The sequence below is a fragment of the Lepidochelys kempii genome, chromosome 10, assembly GCF_965140285.1.
Source record: "Lepidochelys kempii isolate rLepKem1 chromosome 10, rLepKem1.hap1, whole genome shotgun sequence".
NCBI lineage: Eukaryota > Metazoa > Chordata > Testudines > Cheloniidae > Lepidochelys > Lepidochelys kempii.
Window position 1 is genome coordinate 8,153,617 of NC_136389.1, and position 21,674 is coordinate 8,175,290.

The 21,674-nt window shown below is 50.5% G+C and overlaps 1 protein-coding gene across 3 annotated transcripts; it reads left to right on the forward strand.

The window, feature by feature from the left end:
• The first annotated feature begins 348 nt into the window (after positions 1 to 348).
• FLCN (folliculin) lies at positions 349 to 17,983 on the forward strand. Of its 3 annotated transcripts, none has more exons than XM_073361855.2 (12): positions 349 to 799; positions 2,431 to 2,702; positions 3,527 to 3,673; positions 5,566 to 5,787; positions 7,024 to 7,184; positions 8,029 to 8,120; positions 8,896 to 9,089; positions 12,021 to 12,134; positions 12,753 to 12,876; positions 14,262 to 14,393; positions 15,370 to 15,475; positions 16,392 to 17,983. In XM_073361855.2, exons 2-12 carry the CDS (start codon positions 2,454 to 2,456, stop codon positions 16,591 to 16,593), a joined length of 1,743 nt encoding a protein of 580 aa, XP_073217956.1. In that variant the 5' UTR covers positions 349 to 799; positions 2,431 to 2,453; the 3' UTR covers positions 16,594 to 17,983. The 3 variants fall into 3 exon arrangements, with proteins under 3 accessions (XP_073217956.1, XP_073217958.1, XP_073217957.1); XM_073361857.1 differs by lacking the exon at positions 349 to 799 and adding an exon at positions 820 to 915; XM_073361856.2 differs by lacking the exon at positions 349 to 799 and adding an exon at positions 842 to 951.
• Positions 17,984 to 21,674: the final 3,691 nt, after the last annotated feature.

Below are 21,674 nucleotides of genomic sequence, written 5' to 3' on the forward strand. Positions count from 1 at the left end.
GGGTTGGACCCTCCACTGCCTTGGACCCTCCCGTAGCACCACTCTTCCAACCAGGAGGCCCCAGAGCCGGGAGGGGGAGCGGATCCCTTGCCTCCTGCAGCAGCAGGTGACACCATGGGCACTATGAGTCTCTAGATTTTCACCAATCAAATTACATTTCCCCCACCCCAACCTGGCCCCAGCATTGCACCCAGGAGCTCCCAGACTGAGCTGCATAGCGCCCCCCTCTGGGCAACCCTGGGATTGGCCCCGCCCCGAGCCCCGCCCAGCGCAGCCCCTCCCACACGCACGAGTTGTGTATCCCAGGCCAGCCCTGGCGGAGTGTACCATCTTCCCGCTGCTGGGGGGCAGCGCTATCTAAGAGCCAGAGCTCGGCTGTTGCTTCCTCACCCCAGCCCGGTCCTTGGCTGGCTCAGCCCCCGACTTCGCTCTGCCCCGCTGGCGCGAAAAGACACAGAGCCCTGGCTCCACAGATCCCACCCCCCGACCGAAGAAATGGTTCAGACCACTGCCTGTGAGTCGGGATGGCCTCGGACTGAACCACTGACCTGTGCTGGGGGGGAGAAGAGAGGGGCCGCGGCTGGAAACACGGAAGCAGGAAGGAGACCGAGAAGTGCCACAGTCTGTCCGCGCCGCCCCGCTCCCACTGCCGACCTCGCTTCCAGCCGGGCGAGCGCGCCTGGTGCAGGCCAGGCAGCGGGATCGCCCCCCCCCCCGCGGGGTGGTGTTGGTTCGGGCCGTCAGTCAGTATCAGGCGCCCAGAGGCACGGGACGGGAGGGGTCTCGGAGAAGCTGCCGGGTGAGTGTCCAGACCCCTCCCCCCGCTGGGGGTCTCCGGGCGGGGGGGCCAGGCCGGAGCCTCCCCACCAGTGCCGCAAGGAGGGAGTCGGGCCGGGTCCGGTCCGGTCCTAGCTGGTGGGGGCAGGTGTCCCCGTGGGGGGATCGGGCCAGGTCTCTGCTGGGGGGGCAGGTGTCCCCATGGGGGGGGGATCGGGCCAGGTCTCTGCTGGGGGGGCAGGTGTCCCCATGGGGGGGGGGGTCGGGCCAGGTCTCTGCTGGGAGGGCAGGTGTCCCCATGGGGGGGGATCGGGCCAGGTCTCTGCTGGGGGGGCAGGTGTCCCCATGGGGGGGATCGGGCCAGGTCTCTGCTGGGGGGGGGTCGGGCCAGGAGGTCTCTGCTGGGGGGCCAGGTGTCCCCATGGGGGGGGATCGGGCCAGGTCTCTGCTGGGGGGCCAGGTGTCCCCATGGGGGGGGATCGGGCCAGGTCTCTGCTGGGGGGGCAGGTGTCCCCATGGGGGGGGATCGGGCCAGGTCTCTGCTGGGGGGGCAGGTGTCCTGGAGGGGGATCGGGCCAGGTCTCTGCTGGGAGGGTAGGTGTCCCCGTGGGGGGGCAGGATCAGGCCAGGTTTCTGCTGGGGGGGCAGGTGTCCTGGGGGGGATCGGGCCAGGTCTCTGCTGGGGGGGCAGATGTCCTGGGGGGGTGGGATCGGGCCAGGTTTTTGCTGGGAGGGCAGGTGTCTCCGTGGGGGGGGGGGATCGGGCCAGATCTCTGCTGGGTGGGCAGGTGTCCCCGTGGGGGGGCAGGATCGGGCCAGGTTTCTGCTGGGGGGACAGGTGTCCTGGGGGGGGATTGGGCCAGGCCTCTGCTCAGGGGGGCAGGTGTCCTGGGGGGGGGGGAATCGGGTCAGGTCTCTGCTGGGGGGAGGTGTCCGGGGAGGGGGGGCGGGATCGGGCCAGGTTTCTGCTGGGAGGGCAGGTGTCCCCGTGGGTGGGGGGGATCGGGCCAGGTCTCTGCTGGGTGGGGGACGGGTGTCCCCACGGGGGGGGAATCGGGCCAGGTCTCTGCTGGGGGGCAGGTGTCCCCATGGGGGACATCGGGCCAGGTCCTAGCGGGGGCAGACAGGTGTCAGGCAGGTTCTGGGGGGGGCAGGTCCCACCATGGGGTAGGTCAGGCCAGGTCCCAGCAGGGGGCAGAGAGGTGCCCCCAGGTGGGGAGTTGGGGGTCAGGCTAGGGAACAGGTACCCCATGAGTAGCCCAGACTTGTTCCTGTGACACAAAAGTCGGGTGGGGTGGGGGAGCTGATCTCCCCTCTCGTCCTTAGAAGTGTCCCTGCAGGTCCGGGTTGAGGCAGGGGGCAGCATGGGGAAGCCCCCCTGGATTAGACCCTCCACTGCCTTGGACCTTCCCAGTGCCCAGGCCTGAGAACCCTGCACTAGACTCGCCCACTTGCCTAGCGAGAAAAGGGCCCAACTGAGATCTGTGACTTGTAGCCTGCATGACCCCTTCAGAAGTGACCTGGCCGCAGAGCTGAACCTGACTCCGAGCGTCTCCCGAGTGGAAAGATCAGGGCTGGTCCTGATCGGAATGGGGGGATGTTTTGGTTTCTGTTTGTTAGACTGATGTTGGGTCCTTCCTCCCGCACCTGCAGGAGGAGCCGGCTAAGCTATCGCTATGAACGCCATCGTTGCCCTCTGTCATTTCTGTGAGCTCCATGGCCCTCGCACCCTCTTTTGTACAGAGGTGCTGCATTCGCCGCTTCCTCAAGGCGCAGGGAATGGAGACAGCCCTGGGCAAAGTGAGCAAGCAGAAGACGAAGAAGGTGGCATTCAGATGAGCAGCAGGATCCGCTCACACAGCCCAGCAGAAGGCACTAGTGTGGACTCTAGTAGCCCGGGGCCAAAGAAGTCAGATATGTGTGAGGTGTGTGTGTGGCCACCCTGTGTCTTTTGCTGAACTAATGGGCTTTGGGATTCTCAGTGAAGGGCCATGTTACTGTTTGGGAGAAAAAATAGTGCACAGAAAATGGCTTATACTTGCACTGTGTCAGTAACAACAAAGGATCCCGAAACCCTCCTAAACTCTAGATTAGATTAGAATTGTTTTGCCCACCACTGACGTGCGGCCATCTCTGTAGCTAAAGCCTGACCATGGATTAACAGCGGCAACGCTTACGCAAAAGTATTAAACAGGAAATGGAAAAAATTCTGTATCTAGTTCAAATTGTAGAGAAAATGTATTCACCCATGTGTCTGTCCATCCGTCCGTCCCCAGGGGTGCTCTTCCACTTAACTTTTAGTACCTTTCTTATGAAGCTATTCCTAGTGTGCTTTGTGTCTCTCAAGTGGTGACAGATTTCAGTATGTCAGTGGATTCATGGTTGCTTCCACCATTAGCTGAATTTGGCCAGTGGTGTAGCCAACATCAAATACAAAATCCAGTGAGGGAGGGAGTTGTGAAAGAGGCTCTAGGAAAGGAAGGATGGTCCAGTGGTTAGGACTTGGGAGAGCTGGATTCAAGTCCCGGCTGTGCCACAGACTTCCTGACCATGAGTGAGTCACTCAGCCTCTCGGTGCCTCAGTTTCCCGGTCTGTAAATACTTTCCGATCTCCCCGAGGTGCGGTGAGGATATCTATGCTGAAGATTGTCAGTCATTCCGGTGCTATGGTAACGAGGCCTACATATAAGTACGTTAGATAGTTGTGTCCTACTTTACTATAGGATTTTCCTTTTCTTTCTGTGGTCAGGGTTGCCGCTCTCTTGCAGCAGGACACCCTGGATATGTCAGCCATGACACAGAGACATCAATCAAATATGTCAGCCACCAGCACCCAAACCATCCGCAGCTGTTTAGCATTGTGCGTCAGGCCTGTGTCCGCAGCCTAAGTTGTGAGGTAAGTGATATGAAATGCAGGAAGAAAATCTGTGTATAGACTCTGGGAGGGGGCTGAGGATTGGGGTGCAGGAGGGGGGTTGGGGTGCTTGCTCTGGGAGGGGGCTCAGAGCAGGGTTCGGGGTGCAGGAGGCGGTTTGGGGTGCTGACTCCAGAAGGAGGCTCAGGGGTGAGGGTTGGAGTGCGGCCTCCCGCCAGGCAGCACTTACCTCTGGTAGCACAGTGAGGCTAAGGCAGGCTCCCTGCCTACCCCGGCCCCACACTGCTCCTGGAAGGGGCCAACGTGCCCCATGGCCCCTGGGGGGTGGGCAGGAGGCACGTGGCTCTGTGCGCTGCTCCTCTCTGCAAGCACCACCCCTGCAGCTCTTCCGGCCAATGGGAGCTGCAGGGGCGGTGCTTGCAGACAGGAGCAGCGTGTGGAGGGAGACCCCTACCTCCCACACCCGTTGCCCTGGGTCTGCGCTGGCCTCTTCCGGGAGCGGCGTAGGGCCGGGGTAGGTAAGGAGTCTGCCTTAGCAGCAGCCACACTGCGCCGCCGGAGATCGCAATCAACTGGGAGATCCTCTAGGACTGACCAGTCGATCGTGATCGGTTGGTGACCAGTGAACTACACAGAGCTCTCTTTCAGGTCTGGGAAAGGTACTCAAAAGTGTCACAGCTAGATATAAAGGTGGAACAGATTAGTTACCATGGATGCTAAAACACTTACACTAGAGAGCATTTGAGGTGATCAGACGATGAAAATTAAAAATTAATTCATCATAGCTCTGAAATGACTGAAACTTTATATAAACCCTTTCAGGCCTTCTTTGTGCATCAGAAAGGGCAGAGTCCAGCATTTTTTCTTTTGCAGTCACTTTTAAAAATTCCTGCCAAATACTGAGACCAAGTGTCTTGCCTTGCCTTCCGTCTCCAACCCCTTCCTGTGGCTGTGGAGGGGGCTGACATCACCCCCACACTCTGCCCCAGCCCAGTGCCCCCTCCCAGAGCCAGTACCCCATACCCCCTCCTGCACCCCAACACTCTGCTCCAGGCTCAGCCCAGAGCTCCCTCCCACAGTGCAAACCCCTTGGCCCCAGCCCAGAGCCTGCACCTCCTCCCCAAACCCCTGCCCCAGCCCGGTGAAAGTGAGTGAGGGTGGGGGAGCACGAGCAACGGGGGCGGGGTGGGGGGAGATGGAGTGAGTGGGGTAGGGGCTTTCGGTAGATCCTGGGTTGCCCTTAAGATTCAAAAGTGCTCTTGGGCGTAAAAAGGTTAGAGACCACTGGTGTAGTTTGAAGGCTTGTCTCTTTCACCCATAGAAGTTGGTCCAGTAAGAGAGATTACCTCACCCACCTTGTCCCTCTCTCATCTGATCTGTTACTGGAGAGAACCTTTGCTAACTTTGGGATGCCTACTCTTCACCTGAAGCAAAGGCACTTGTGATCTCAGAGCTGTGTTTTCGCTTTCTTGTATTTGCCCCTATTTATTTTACTTATTTATTTCCAAAATAAGCCACCTCGATGGTAATGTTTCAGGCTGTTGCTTCATATTGGTAAATGTTGGTTTTGACCTTTGTGGACTGATAAAGTACAGCCTCGTACAAAAGGAGGGCAAGCCTTACAGAAGTTGAGATTGCCCCAGCTCACTTCATCAATTTTTCTGTAGCAGAATACAGAGGCATTCTTAAGTTCCAGTTAACCTGAAGGATGTGCCAGGTACATGGGGCAGCAGCGGAGATGTTTGGCTCCGTCTATCAGATTTTCTGTGTTGGGTGGAACTCCTGAAAGGGCTGTTCATGCCTCAGCAGGCAATATCCTAACAAGTAAGAAAGCTCTGCTTGAAGAGCTCGACGTAGTTTCAGTTAAGTGATGTGCTCAGCCAATGTGTTCCAACATGTCCATTTCCCACCAGGTCTGCCCGGGACGTGAAGGCCCTATCTTCTTTGGGGATGAACAGCATGGCTTTGTGTTCAGCCACACCTTCTTCATCAAAGACAGCCTGGCACGTGGCTTCCAGCGCTGGTACAGCATCATCACTATTATGATGGACCGGATCTATCTCATAAACTCCTGGCCTTTCCTGCTGGGGAAGATCCGAGGCATCATTGATGAGCTTCAGGGAAAAGCACTCAAGGTGGGTCTGCTCGAGAGAGAACACAAATACGGGTGAGAGAAAGAAGGTTAAGTGGGATGGGTGTGTTCAACAGTTTGGGAGAGAAGTAAAGAGTAATGTATGAAGCTAGAGCTTTAAGGGAAATTTAGGTGGTGATATTGGGATTAAGGGGCACATAGGGATGGACCCATGCTGTGGATGCCTCAGGAGGGAAGAAAGACATCTTCTCCATCCCATCTCTTTTGTTGCCTGTAAGCAGGGGTTGAACTGTGGGAGGGGGGAGGGAGGAATTGTGGTATACCTCCAAGCTCTGCCCACAAAATAAACTCGCCCCATGTGAGACATTGGAATGAGGGCCACTCATGGTAGACTGTGCAGATGTTCAAAATATGATTGTGCAGCACTCAAACTCCGCTTGGTTCCTTCTTGGTGGGGCTTAACTGTGCCTAGAGGCTCTGCTAGGTTTCTTGGGCTTGGCTGCTTCCAGATTGGGGCGGGGAAAATAGCTCCCAAATGCCACCCACTTGTGGCACCAAAGTGTGGTGTCTCCCACAGGAAATTGGGCAGATCTGCTCTTCTCTCTTTCTCACATGAGGAGTGAAATAATGTAAATGTTAACGATAGCTGTCATTGCTGGGTATCTGAGATAACACCTCTTGGAAATGAATGGGGCAGTTCACACCCCTCAGAGCTATAGTAAATTTTCTAAATCACTTAGGTGCTTTAGGCTCCCAAGTCCAACTTTCAAAAGTGCCTAAGTCCCATTGAAAATCAGTGGGACAAGGTGCTTTTGAAAATTGTATCCCCAGTCTCTGCATACTTAGTCATTTCTGCATCCGTTTCACTCTGTTTTGAGGTTTCTTCACAACCATAAATGGTAGAGACTTACTTTTTATTTTTTTCCATTTGTTTCTTTCTTTTAAAGCTGAGATTCTGGAGAATCAAATAGCAGCTTGAGAGAGGTGCCAGTGTGGCAAACTGCCATATACCAGCCCAATCAAGTCTTGTCTGTAATAATGTCATTCTTTCTCCATCTTTCCTGGATCTAAGGGGAAAATTTTCAATTTGTCCATCCTTCTGGTGGGAAAAGAGGCACAGAGCAATGGAACAAGAATTGCCAGCTTGATTCTGTAGCTGATGGGAAATAGTGTTTTATTCTGTGTTACAAGGTGCATCTGCCTAGTTGTTCTACTGTGTCATATTTAATAAAAAATGTCTCTTCTGTTGTCCTCTAACTGTCTTTATTTTGTAACTCAGGTGTTTGAAGCTGAGCAGTATGGGTGCCCGCAGCGAGCCCAGCGCATGAATACGGCCTTCACCCCCTTTTTGCACCAGAGGAATGGTAATGCCGCCCGTTCCCTAACGTCGCTGACCAACGATGAGAACCTGTGGGCGTGTCTGCACACCTCCTTTGCTTGGTAATGCCCTCTGTGTCTCTGGGGCCTATGCCACCTGTTGGAATAACAGAGACATTTCCCAGCATCCTAGAATAGTAGGGAGCATCTAAGTTGTTTGTATTCCAGTATTATGTGGGGCTCTATCCCCAAGTCCCTGAGTTAGCAGGGACTGGGCACGCTGATGCAGCAGCCTGCTTGGTCCCTTGCTTTTCCTATCGCTCTACAGCAGACGTTCCAGCCGACTCAGGAGCAGCACTGACGGGCTGCGGTAGGAACCATGGTGATCAGCCTGTCTGATCTAGAGGGAGGGGCTCTGCAAAGCATCAGACAAAAGTGCAAGGAGGAAATAGAGCTCTTTTATCCCACCCCACCCTGCACCTAACTTGTGACAGTAGTAACTCTGTGTTGAACAGTCTAACTCTGCCATGCCCTGGTACCTTGTACTGTACCTTGTAGAGCATAAGATGTTTTACCCTGCCAAATGGGCGTGCGTTAGTGAAATTTCACAGCATGCTATGCCAATGCCAGACTCGGACATCAGACTCCTCTGGAGAAGTGCTGTGGAGAGTGGCGTACTCTTGGAGATGAGCTGGTTTGGGTTTTTTTTAGGAGGGGTGTAATAGTATGTTACTGCAGCCTTTCTTTCCAATGCCATTGGGTGTCCCAGTCCGCAGTGAAAAGTTTTAGTAGTTACAACATGGGGAATTGAAGGGTTGCTCAAATGAGCCACATCTCAGTGACAGCCTGATTCTTGGTAAGCTTACTCAGCCAGGCTGCATGCTGGCAGGTCTGCCCCCAGCAAGTAGGCTTGATGAATGCTGTTTTGTTTTTTTTTCCCCTCCCCTCTCACTCCCCACTTCACCAGGCTTCTGAAAGCCTGTGGCAGCCGACTCACTGAGAAGCTTCTGGAGGGAGCTCCCACAGAGGACACCCTAGTTCAGATGGAAAAGCTTGCAGGTGAGTCTCCAAGCTTCTAGAGCAGGGAGAGCATTTCAGAATGCTTTGAATGGGGAAACTGTGAACATCTGCTCATTACATCCCCAGTATAAGTACTGTTTGCCTCTGTCATCCTGTGATACAACTTGCCTAATGACTCATGTCCTCCCATGTGGAAAGAAATCTGATGTGAAATTAGGATCTGTGGAGGTTTAAGGTCTCCCTGTGTGCATTCATTATTTGCATATTGGCCTCGCATTTCCATGATATCTGTACCTTTTAGCTGGGATGTACCTCACACTGTGTCTGGATGGCCAAGAGAGGTGGTTATTGCATGACATGAGACTTTTCCCCTTTCTTACTATTTCACAGACTTCCTAAATATATAGAAACGTGGATTTCCCACATTGAATTAGTTCATCAGTCCATCTACTCGAGTATCTGCATAGCCTGCCTCAAGGAGCAGCTGGTCCCTTCAAAGGAAGGATACAGAAAGCTCCAGAGTGTATTTGGCCAATTGTGCAGTGTTCTATCTGGGTGAAAACTTACTTCCTGACTCTCTGGTGGTCATTTTATGCCTTGAAGCATGAGTTTTGATTACTTATTACCATAGCTTACATAGTAAGCTGCAAATACTACCGTCATGTAAAGGCCCACCCATTTCTCCCCTCCCTCCCAAAATTGGCCATAGTGAGTCAAGTGTGAATCGATACTAGATGATGATCAGAAGTTGAGCTCTGGGGCAGTTGTTGTATCTGGAGGGAACATAACAAATGATCTTTCTCTTCTCTTGGAGATCTGAAAGAAGAGTCAGAAGGCTGGGATGGCTCAGAGGGAGAAGAAGAGAAACCTTCTGCCCAGCCTGATGTTGTAGAAGGGCGGGAGCTAACTAAATGCCCAACGGACGCATCTCTGATGTCCGATGGCAGCAGCTGGAATGTAGCTCCCAGAAGGCTGTCAGTCTTCCGGTCCCTCAGGCACATGAGACAGGTAGGAAAAGAGGACTGGACCCTTTGGCTGGGTGCTTTCTGACCTATGTGCCGGCAAAGCCTTTATTCAGAAGAGAATGGCTACTTACTGCCATGTTTTGTGTTTTACACACACACGTTTTTCTCCTGGGGTCTAAATTCAGTTTTTCTTTCCTGGTACCTCTTTCACCTACCTCTGAATGTCAGCAGTGCTGCTCAAAGAGGAGTCAGCAAAGAACTTGAAAACCATCTGGCATCTGAAGCATGGGGTGTGGGGGTGTCACGATTATAAGGTGAACTGCATCTCTAACTCCTCTTGGTCTGAGTGCGCCCACTCTAGGTCACTTGTCTTTCAGGGAGGAATTGCACAATTCTCTCACAGATCAGGCCCTGAGTTGCAGTCCCCTATGTGTCAGCTATGATTTACCTCAGCAGGCCTGATTTATGTCCAGCCCCTGCACTTCTGTTCCCTCTGAGAGCCATGACAGTGGTTTAATACAGCGACAAACCAACCTCTTTAGAGCAAAGTATTCTTTAGTTAAAACAAAAGCATTTAAGAGAAAACCCCTCTGAAAAATTATAAAGCAGACTGTAGGTATGTCTAGCTTTTCCCTAAGGTTTCCCTGAATCTGGGAAGGCCTGATTTCTTTAGATCCCCCTGCCCCACGAGTCTCTGTCTGTCAGCCTGTCTCCCTGAGTGAGCCTCTTGAATGTTTTAGACTGTTTGTCTCTAGCCTCCCAGACTGGCAAGACAAGGCTCACAACTCGGGGACAGGATCCTCAAAGCTCACAGCTTGGCCCTTTGTCTTCCAGGCATGTGCTTAGTGCTGCTTGTCTAGGACTATTGTGGGGCTTTCCTGTTTGTGTTTCCACAGCCCCCTCTTAAGGTAGAGCAATCCTTCGTAGAAAAATTCTAATAACCCTCCATAGTTGTCCAGAAACTTTAGTTCACTGATCAGGTCACTTACAATGGTATGAATATTGTTTGTAGATTAACGTACAGTTCTCCACACCTGTCAAAGTTGGCAAACAGGGCAGTGGTAATGGGAGTTAGGCATTTTCATCCCCGGACCAGTAGTATGAACACATCACAGGTCAGTAGTGACTGAAAGTTGTTGTCATGTATTGGCAGTTTGGTTTGTATGAAGTGTTAGGTCTCAGTCCCGTTCCAAATGAGCAATTGTCTGTCTTACCCAAACCACCAGTGCAGTTGGAATGGACTGGCCCACTTGTTGGCAGCCTCAGCTGAGAGACCAAGGCGTGAATGAATGTCCCTGGGAACTGAGCTGTTCTCTTACCTGTGGTTAGAACTGAATTCAATCCTAGGTTGTGGACAGAAATGTTGGCAGGGAAGTATGCGCTCTTGTGCTTGCTCTGAGACAGAGCTGAAGTCCTGCTGTGATGGTTGGGCCTATAAATTGACCCTAACTGTGAGTGCAACAGCAAAAAGTGAGTGAAAGTTTATAAAACATTGCAATAACCTATAACACCAAATGTTGGTGGGAAAAGGGGCAAAAGGGAGACTCAGTCCAAACCAAAAGGCTGACTGATATAATTCAGGGACTGTGTTAAAATGTGCCTGGCAAAGTGTGGGAGCAGAAATCAATGGACCAAAATTGGTGTGTCAGAAATTAGTCCTAATAGATGAACAAAATAATGAGGGGATTGGCTGTTCCACCCATTGCTTCTTTGGAGCTCTTAAAAAGAAAGATGTTTGGGGGGAAATTAGCAGAAGAAAAAACTGTCTGACAACTACCACTACAGTCAGTTTTACCAGCATGGCTGCCACCGTCTTCTGGGATCCCCGGATCTACCGTAACACCACTGGGCCGTCGGTGTTCTGGTCCCAAAAGATCTGGCCAGAGTGGGCCAGAGAGAGGAACGCAGAAGCCATAATCACTTCCACTGGTTCCAGCTGACTCCCAAACACCCCTTGGGGTGTGAGACTTTTTCTCCACTCACTCCTTGTGTGTCCTTTTTCCTTCCTCATCTCATTTCTTTTCTTTCCTATCCCTCTCCTTTTGCATTCAGTTTAATAAAAGCCCAGCTAAGACTGCAATACTGCTATCAGCCTGTGACCAAAAAGGCAAATAGAAGCAAACAGTCCGATGCTGGTACCAGTTTTCCAGGTCTCCGAGTGGCTGATAAGACTGTGTGCTGTCCCTGTTGTTTTCCAGCAGTGAGGTTGCAAGTGAAAGTCAACACCAGAGACAGAAGCTGCATTTTCTAGCTGTGGTGTTCTCGTTTTTCCATTTTGTGTGGGTTTCTCTTGTTTTGTCATATAGGAAACAAAAGGAGACTTTGACAACAGCAATAACAACTCCAGCCCATTTCAACAAACTTTTTCTCTCTCTCTCTCTCCTTCCCCCCACCCCACGCAAAAGACAGTTATCACCATCTTTAATACTATCTGAAAGACTGTCAAACAAGGGTTTTTTTTCCCCTTCTAAAGGCTCTTTGCAGTGAAAGAGAACATGGATGTTATTAAAATAAACCTTACTTAACACTTTACATTTCAAGTCCTTTAACTATTTTCCTTCTTTTCTGTATCTTTAACAAAGGTTAAAAATGACTTTTAATCGTGTGTTTGGTATGGCATTAAGCAGGCTGAGGTCTCTGTATTACCAAACCCTAAACCTTGTTTCCAACTGTTTAATGTTGGACAGAGACAGAGTCATATTAACACCTTTAACTCTTTGAGCCCATATATTCCATCTAAATTAATACAAGAGCCCCAACAGGTGGTCAGTCTGGCATCTTTCACCAGTGCTAAAATACATATTTAAACTTGTGCTGTATGCAGACAGACTTAATGGTAATAGTTCACTCGCATTTCCAATAGGTAATCAGTAACATGGCAGGAAGGCTACTTTGCAAACATGCTTGTGGTGGACTAAAATGGTGAAGGAAAGTAGTAAAATATCCAAGTAAACTCTGGATTATCTTGTTTCAGGTCCTGGGGGCATCAGCTTTCCGTATGCTGGCATGGCATGTATTAATGGGGAACCAGGTCATCTGGAAAGCACGAGATGCAGATCTCGTCCAGTCTGCCTTTGACATCCTACGGGTAAGAACTTGTTTCTTCATCTCCCTGTTGCATCTTCTTGCATAGTTGTTTAATAGTTTAGGCCCTCAAATTGACCTGCCTCTTAAAATATAATCTGGTGGGGAATGTGCTCTGAATTCTATTAGAGTTTAAAACAAAAAATGCTGTTTTGTTACCAAAACCTTACATTAAAAAATCCCAACACCTCTATCGTTTATGTGGGGTCTGCGATAATTAGTGTCTTGCTATTGTGTAACAACCAGCAGCAAGAGAACTGAAATAATCAGACTTCTGAGCAGTGGAGAAAACCTCACCGAGTAGAACTGAAAAAGAGGGCACGACCTCTCTTATTCCAAGGATTTCTAGGAGACTTTTTCCCCTTTGAAGGCTCCATATTGCAGCCTTTAAGTCTCTAAGCCAAGGAAGGCTGGGAGTGATTCCCTGCTCAGCATCGTATTGACCAAAGGGAGTCTTTCAAGCCAAGTGAGGTACTTCCGTCTCCCAGAGTCAGTGCAAGCTGCCTTAGCAGCCGTCCGAGGTGCCATTAGCCTGACAAGTGAGACAGAAACTTGGACGTGAATGGGGCCCATATCTATTTAGTTTTAAAGCTTCTCTTGCCATGTTTGTTTCCTTCCGCAGACCATGCTGCCTGTAGGCTGTGTTCGGATTATCCCCTACAGTGACCGCTATGAGGAGGCATATCGGTGTAACTTCCTGGGGCTCAGCCCCCATGTGCATATCCCACCCCACATACTGTCATCTGGTAAGAGCCTGCTCCTGAACCAGCTCCTCTCCCTGTTGCCCATGTTAAAGAAAATACCTTGTGAAGGCAGAGTTGGCAACTAAAGCCCAACATCCTTGAATGAGCTAGAACCAGTGCCCCTTTATGCTGTTTTCCAGGTGACCTTACCCATTCTGTTGCTGAGGGACATTGCATGATCATTGCTTGCAGTGGGCTCAATGACTAGAAATCCCAGTTCTTGGTTAATAAGAGGCTAATACTGCTGTATATGGAGCAAACACTGCAGCCTGCCAGAGCGGCACTCAGTTTATATGCACACATACAAGTCTGTGACCATCTGCTGTGTGTGGTGGATTTGTGTGAGACATTAACCTAGAGGTGTTTTAAACTTTGTCCATCTGAGGGCTATGTCAGCCTTTCTGAATGGGGATCCTAAACAAATACAGCAACAGTATGGGCCCAATCCAATTCCCACTCAAGTCAAATGGAGTCTTTCCATTGGCCTCCAATGGAAGTTTGATCAGAGCCTTAGTGAGCAAATGGTTTAGATGGAGAACGTTGTAGATGTTAGATAGTAAAGTCTTGGCCAGAGCTGGGTGTTAGGAATTCATTTATAGTAAAACTTTTACAGCAGGGGTGCAGGTGGTTGCTATTATATTTCCAAGATTTATTAAGTTAACATCAGCAAGCCAGAGATCTCCACAGCCAGTTCTTTTAGGACTCATAGGTGCAAGTTATCTGGACCTGCTGATTTTGAAAATGCTTACCCTAAGTAGGTGTTTAACATCCTCCTTCGTTACTAATGGACAGGAAAGTACTTTATCATCCCCATATGATGCGAGTATATCATCCTGCTTCTTTCCAAATACAAAACAGAAATATGTATTGAATGCTTCTGCCTTTTCTGCATCATTAACAATTTTACCATTTCCATCTAGTCATGGGCTTATACCATTGAAAGGATTTCTTTTGTTCCTAATATAGTTTAAAAACTTCTTATTGTCCTTAGCCCTGCCAGCTATATTTCCCCTCAATGTCTTTAGCTTTTTTACATTTCATAATTTCTAATTTATATTGATTGCCGTTTAGATTCCCCTTTTTCGATTTGTTATATTTCTAATTGCTGCCTTCACTTTGTCAGTGAACCAAATGGGCTTTTAGCCAAAGTTGTCCCCTTTCTTCGATGTGGAATCATATTTTTTTGGCCGTCTAATACGTTCTTCTCAACTCCCAATTTTCATTCACATTTTCTCAGTCTAAACTTTTTCTCCTGATCAATTTCGCTCAGTTTCCCTCCACTCTGGGGAAATTAGCCCTTCTGAAGCACAGAGTTTACACATTTTGATATATTATTTTTCATAGAGATTGTTGGTTTTAATGTGCTGGGGGGTTTATCATCACTCTAGAATTTGCTGTCCTTGTGGAAGTCCGCACTGCCACCCGGTGCAGCCTCTACCCGGTCCTGTTTGATGATGAGCAGCCCCTCAGCAAGTACGAGTTTGTGGTCACCAGTGGGAGCCCTGTGGCAGCAGACCGAGGTGGGTGCTTTGGAAAGATGGAACTCTATCAGGAGAGGCCTATGCAGCTGTGGCCGGAATAGAATCTCTGTCTGTAGCTGTTAGCATTCATTCATCAGCATTTGGCTGTGTGGGCTTATTCTTGTGTTCTGGCCGCTAAGAAAGTCTGTATGCAAGGCCACGTCAGTACACAAATATGGTCTTAGAGACCTTGGTATTCTCTAGATAAGCAGGCTGTTGAAATGCTGTTAATTATATAGGATTTGCCATACAACTCAGCAGATTTATAGAAGATTCTTCCTCTTCTCTGAAGAATATTAGACACTCTCACCTGGCCTACAATAATGTATCTAGGGAGATACCTTCCTGGTCCATGTTGAACACTCTGTGCTCTGAAACATCTCAGTTCCCTGACCTCTGGTGAGTGCAGTCTAATCTGCTAGTCAGCCAGATGATAAGGATAACATTATCTCGCTCCAGTGTCTGATACTGACTTCCTGGGACTGAACTACAAGGACTAAATTCAGCTTTACCTTGTTTAAAAAAATGTGTCCGATGCTCCCATGCTGAGAGCTTAATTTTACCTACAAACGACGCTTTCCAAGTGGGCCCAGTCATGTGGACTGGGTGTGACCCCAAGGCACCGATGTAGACAGCGCATTCAGTGTTTTCAGAGCAGTCCGTTTTTAATTTAGAAGAGATATTTTCATAGGCTCTAAGAGGAGGCACAAGACTGATTCCCCTCTCACCACCCCTTTAAGGACGTGGGTGTAAGAGAGCTAAAACAGGGACTTCTCACGCACTGCAGAAGAAGATCTTACTGCATTCCAGAAGCTGCTGCAGGTCCCCAGCTATGGTTGGAGGATCCTACTAGCATATGTACAGCTGTAGTCTACTGAGCCTTACACAAGCGTCGGCATCCCATGTTAACTGCTGATAAAGGCAATCTGTAATTCCAGTGTTGTTCCTCTTGTAACCCTTCTCCCTGTGCTTGCAGTTGGCCCTACTATCCTGAACAAGATCGAAGCTGCTCTGACTAACCAGAACCTTTCTGTAGACGTTGTGGATCAGTGCCTTGTCTGCCTGAAGGAGGAGTGGATGAAGTAAGAGGCAACTGCTTTGGTTTCTGTGAAACAGCTTTAGATATTTGTTAATTTAATCCCATCAAGATTTTCCAAAGGGTTTTCTGAAGACACTGGTGGGATAACCAATTTACATATTCATCACTCTATACAGGACCAGTTAGTAGCCAGTTGACCTTTGACGTTAGTTTTGAGCCCCGCTCTCTGGAGAGCAGTATGATCTGGTGATCTGAGCCCTAGTTCTAATCCTAGCTTTGATACCAGCTCCCTCCGTGGCCTTGGGCAAATCTCTTTTAACCTCTGTGCCTCAGTCTCCCCATTTGTAATGCTTGTCTACATGACAAATCTTGCTTACCTCACAAAAGTGTCAGGAGGATTCAAGAGCTGTCTCCATCTTCAGAGCACTTTGCAAATGTATATTGGGCTGTGAATGTCCACTAAGATCTACAAGCAGGTAACTGCCAAACAGATAACATAGTGCTGTCCACCGGGGCTGCATGTAAAGGCACAAGTGGTTACAATGGAAGACTGAACTATTGGGTGAAATAATTCATGGCACTAGTGTGGTTTTAGCCTGATTTGAAAGCTAGGAGGGAGTTAGATATGCACATTCTGTGGGAGGCTCTTCCAAGTGTGCAGCGTGGAATGGACGAAGGCATAAAGGCTAAAATGGGAAAGGAGACCAAGGGAAAATTCAGAACTGCTAAATATTATCAGGGCTGGAAGTGGCTAATAATTATGTCCAGTTCCTTTTTCCAAACCTCTGAGCACAAGAGGAGCTCCTTTGGGATGTTCCTTTTGATGCTTTATTTGCATCTTGTTGCACAGAATAGGATATTGGGTACGAAAGAGAAACTTGCAGTGCTTCCTATGCCTGTATCTCAAACATAATGTGTCCTAATGCATCTCTAGTGACAGGAATTTTTTGTTTCTACAGTAAAGTGAAGGTCCTCTTTAAATTCACCAAAGTGGACAGTCGACCCAAGGAGGACACTCAAAAACTGCTGAGCATTCTGGGGGCAGCTGAGGAAGACAATGTCAAGCTCCTCAAGTTCTGGATGACTGGCCTGAGCAAAACATACAAGTCGCACCTGATGTCGACAGTCCGCAGCCCAACCTCTTCAGAGTCTCGGAACTAACCGGGAATGCCTAGTCTCACCTGCTGCCTTCGAATACATGCAAAGAACCGAGAGAGTTTTCGTTGAGCCTTCAGCATGCGCATCATGTGAATAGTGAAACACCATTGAACCTCTTTCTGCCCTCAGACTAACTCTAAGAGTTCTAGTTTTAGTCTTTTGAATTGCTGTGAGACTGTGCTCCTCAGAGTGCATGCAATTAGGGCTGCTGTCTGCCTCCCGGTAGGCCTCTGGACTCCAACTCCACTCTGAACCTAGCCTGCAAACTGAATCTAATTCAGTGTAACTCAAGGAATCAGAGTACACCAGTCAGTGCCCTTGTGCCAGCCTTATACTAACGGGGTGACAGTAGAACTCCTGCAACTCTGGACTTTATCTTGGATGTTGCCATAAATAGACATCTTGATGCTTGGGACTCTCGAGACAAATAAACTGTTTGTACATAATATCTCTGTAGGTCCCACTTAACATCTCCATAGGTTAGAGGAGCAAAGAAGCAAGAAAAAATCTTAGGCCATGTGAGTGGGGTTACTACATTCTAACCTTAGTTATGGATCACTCCTATCATTACTTTCTAAAACCACTTCGTGCTCAGTAGATTTGGCTGGATCTGAAGAACTTCATGACTTACTCTACAACCGAGAATTGCAGGAGGAGTCTGATTTGATTTATGTCATTCCATCTTCTTAATATCCTAACTTTAAAACTACACTTTAGGTTTGGTCCAGAAATCTGCTACTGTCCAAAATTGTAAGTGACACAGGGATCGTCTCAGAGCACACACTGAATGATGATGTGTAGGCGAAGTTCCTTTTTATTTTTTGCTTAAGGATGTAAGTCTTCAAGCACAGAGGGTACTTTATCCTGGACAAGCTCTTCTTACCTTTCTCCTACCCTCAGAAGTGCTCCACTGCTCTCTGTATCCTGAAGTTCCAGCTCGGTGTGTGGTTAAGCAGGAAACAGCCAGTCTACAGACTCTCCCTCACTGTGAAACCCTGAAATAGCCAATTTGAAGTCCTAATAGTCTGCCAATACCATGGCAAGGAGAGCATGCACCAGAAGAGCAGCACCATCTGTGCATCTTTTAGCTACTGACTTTGGCTCTTAGTGAACATCTTACTGTAAAGGAATTACTGTATTTCTAATTTTATCCTAGGTTATTGTTGGAAAGCTTGACAGGACTATAGAAATTACAAATAAAAAAGGCAAAGGAAGCGAGTTGTAATCCCCTTGACCTAACGTGTTCGCATTTTAACAAGAACCAGAGCTGATATTCAGACCTGTCTGCAGGTTTTGTTTTTATGTATATTTAGTCCATGGGTATTTTTGTCAATAAGGTCTGTAAAAATCGCAACAAGAATTAAAGCTCAATCAGAGCTATTTTTGTAAAATGGAGAGCACCTGATTTGTCTTGGTGTTTAAGTATTTTAAAACTGGACTGGACACAAGAGCAGCAATTTAACCACGGGACTTCTCTTGCACTGGTTCCCAGGGTTTGGACTGCAGAACGTTATACATCTTTTTGTTTCTTAGATTCTGCTTCTTGTTTGTAAGAAACAGTTATTCCGAATTGGCTTTAATCCCAAACAACTGATTTGTCAGCTCAGAGGTTCTTGACTATGCACAGCCGTCCCAGGAAGCTGACACAGCCAGTGTGCACACAACCCAGGGGAGAGACCATTATCCTGTTATTTCAGAAACTGCCCAGCTTGAATAACTTTAAGGTTCACCATAAACATGCAGAAAATGCAAGAATTTTCACATAAGCAATGTTCTTGCAGCTCTAGACCTGCTGGTCTTACTGAAGCTATAGCGGGAATCAACACATTGTTTTTAGCCTGAGTTAATTGACTAATGGGGGAGGGAACCAGTGCCATGATTGACATCTTTCACCAGTCCTCTCCCTCTAACTGATGTTCTCCAAAGCCGGGGGAAGGGAGAGGGGAGTCAGGGCTTTAGCCCTGCAGAGTGCTGGGGCTTCAGGCTTTGGCTGCTGGGAGAACAACACATCTGCTCCTGATTACCTCAGCAGGGCACCCAGTCTGTCTGAGGTGGGAGAGGGCACACCCAAAAATTATAATGGGGGGGTGCAGGCAAGGGGGTCTCTAGGAGCTGTGCACAGTGAGGGGTGTAGCTCAGGGTGCAGGGGGGGCAGCTAGGGGCTGTGTGCAGCATAGGGGGTTACAGGAGAAGAGTAGATAGGGGCTTTGTGTGGCTGGCAGGGGGTAGCTCTGTGCAGGGAGGGAGGGTAGCTAGGAGCTCTGTGCGGCATGGTGAGTATCTCAGGGTGGCAGGCGCAGGGCAGATGTGTGTGGGCCAGGGGAGTATCTCAGGGTACAGGGAGGGGGTATCTAGTGACTGGGCACAGGCAAGAGGGTAGCTCGGTGCAGGGAGGGGTTAAGGGCAGGGGGGATAGCTCTGGGCAGGGAGGAGTAGCTAGGGGCTGTGTGCGAGCAGGGGGTAGCTCAAGTGCAAGGAGCAGGGCTGCAGGGGGGTAGCTAGAGGCTGTGCATGGGCAGTTGGGTAGCTCAGGGTGCATGGGACTGGAAGAGAGGTAGCTAGGGGCTGTGTGCCAGGGGCGTGCTGGGTAACTAGGTAGAGGTCTCCAAACTGCGTGGCACGTTTCCCCCCCAACTCTCCGCGGGCAAGGCATAACATTTGGGGGCGGGCCCATGCCAGCCCCCACAGAGGGTGGTGAGGGAGTTCCACCCAGACCTGCCCCGCCCCCCAGCCTCAGCGCCAGCCCCTGCCACCAGCCCTGGCCCCTGCTCCTGGCCTCAGCCCCACCTCCAACTGCAGCCCCAGCCTTGGACCCCTTGGTGTTATCCACCCCCCCAACCTCTCGGAGCTGCAGCACCACTCCGGGCCATGACTCTGGGGGCCAAGGGGGTGCAGGGCACAGAAAGTTGAAGCGGTACAATCCTCAAAAGTTTGGGGACCACTGAACTGGGGCTGTGTGTGGGCTGGGGGAGTAGCTCAGGTTGCAGGAAGGGGGTTAGCTAGATAGAGGTACCCAAACGGGGGGGGAGGGGGAAGTGAGGAGGTATGTTCGTGGAGGGGGCACAATGGGCCCAGGCCAGCCCCTACAGAGGGTGGGGGGTAGGGTGCCAACTTTCTAATCACTCAAAACCAAACACCCCTACCCTGACCCTTCTCTGAGGCCCCTCCCCCTGCCCCGCTCGCTCCATCTCCCCTCTGTCCGCTTGCTCTTCCCTACCCTCACTCACTTCCACTGGGCTGAGGGTTGGGGGGCAGAGGGCTGGGCTGCAGCTGGGAGTGTGGGCTCTGGAGTGGGGCAGGGTGTTTGTTGGGGGGGGGGGGGCGCAGGTTCCGGGAGGGAGTTTGTGGTAGGGGACTCTGGGCTGGGGCAGGGGGGTGGGATGCAGGAACGGGTGAGGCGTCCAGGTGGCGTTTACTGCAGCTCCAAGGTAGCGGCCGCAAGGTCTCAGTGGCCTGTAGGTGCACGGGTGGGCAAGTGGCTATGCACAGTGCATGCTGCCTTTGTGCCCACAGGTGCAGCCGACCCCCCCCGCCCTCCCCACAGCTCCCATTTGTTGCAGTTCCCGGCCAATGGGAGCTGCAGAGCCAGCCCTAGGGGTGAGGGCAGCGTGCTGCGCCTCCCTGGCTGCCCTAGTGTCTAGGGACCACAGGGACCTAGTGGCCACTTCTGGAAGCAGTGCGGAGCCCAGGCAGGTAGGGAGCCTGCCTTAGCCCAGGCTGTGCTGTTGACTGGACTTTTACCGGCCCAGTTGGCGATGCCGACGGGAGCTGCCAGGGTCCCTTTTTGACCCAGGTGTTGCGGTTGAAAACTGGACACCTGCCAACCCTAGCAGGGAGGAACTGCTACCCAACCCTGCCCCACACCCAGCTGCTGGCACTCACTGCAGCCCTGCTCCAGGCCCCAACCCCAGCCTCAGATCCTGGCCATGGCTCTGGCCCCGTCCCAGCCCCAGATGCACCTCCCAGCTGCAGCCCCAAGCCTTCTGGAACTGTTGGACCACTGTGCACCCTTAACTCTCCAGCCTGGGCCATCTGTCACAATGCTCAGCCAGGGACAAGCAGAAAACCCCTCCAGGTGCTGTGATCACTCAGCCATCAGCATGTGGAGATCCACACTCAGCCACTCATGGCATACAGAGAGAGAGGTGTCACCCCAGCAATACGCTGCTCTAGACGCCCTTGGACAGTGCATGGTCATTGATTAGTTCACCGCTCCAACAAAGGTTAGTGGACATGCAACAACCCTTGTTAGCCTGAGCTGAGATTCTCTAAGCACTTCAACCCAAAACACGCTGTTTTAGGTAAAATATAAAACAGATTTATTAACTCCCAAGATAGATTTCAAGTGATTATAAGTTACAGGCATAGAGATCAAAGGCAGTGGTGCTATTTACCTAGAGGCTAACTGACCCCCCCACATCCCGCACATTGTGTTGGGCACTGTACAACTCTAGTAAATGAAAACCATTGATCCAAAGAGCTTACCATCAGAAAGTATGTCTACACTGCAAATTAAGGTGTAACTGTACCATGGTTTGGTGTAACAATGGCAATGAAATCACAGTGGCATGGACTCCAGTGTGGGCCAGCAATCCAAGTATGTACCACACCTGGCACACCTTCACTGCTATTGTTACCTACGCAAGCTAGATTAAAGCTAACACATGGCTGCCTGTGCTACAATCACACCCGCACTTGCAGTGTAGAGGTACCCAAAAGACAAGCTGTAACAGGTGGACGGGACAAGTGGGTCAGGGTGGGCGACGGGGTAACAGCAGGTGTGCTGTGCTTAGGCACCTGGGCAGCAATCACAGCTCACGACATGCCCAGCAGCTCTCAGGGCCCCACCACTGGCACAAGGCCATCAGAGGGGCCCCCAAGGACTCTCCCTACTCAGATGGGCTCCTAGACAAACATCCCCTGCACAGCCAGCCTTCCCTCTTCTCCAGCAATCCCCCTTCTTCAGCCCTGCCCCCTAGCCAGCCCCACGACCCCCTGCCGGCTCACCCCCCCCTTCTTCAGCCCTGTCCCCTAGCCAGCCCCACGACCCCCCGCCGGCTCACCCCCCCCCTTTCTTCAGCCCT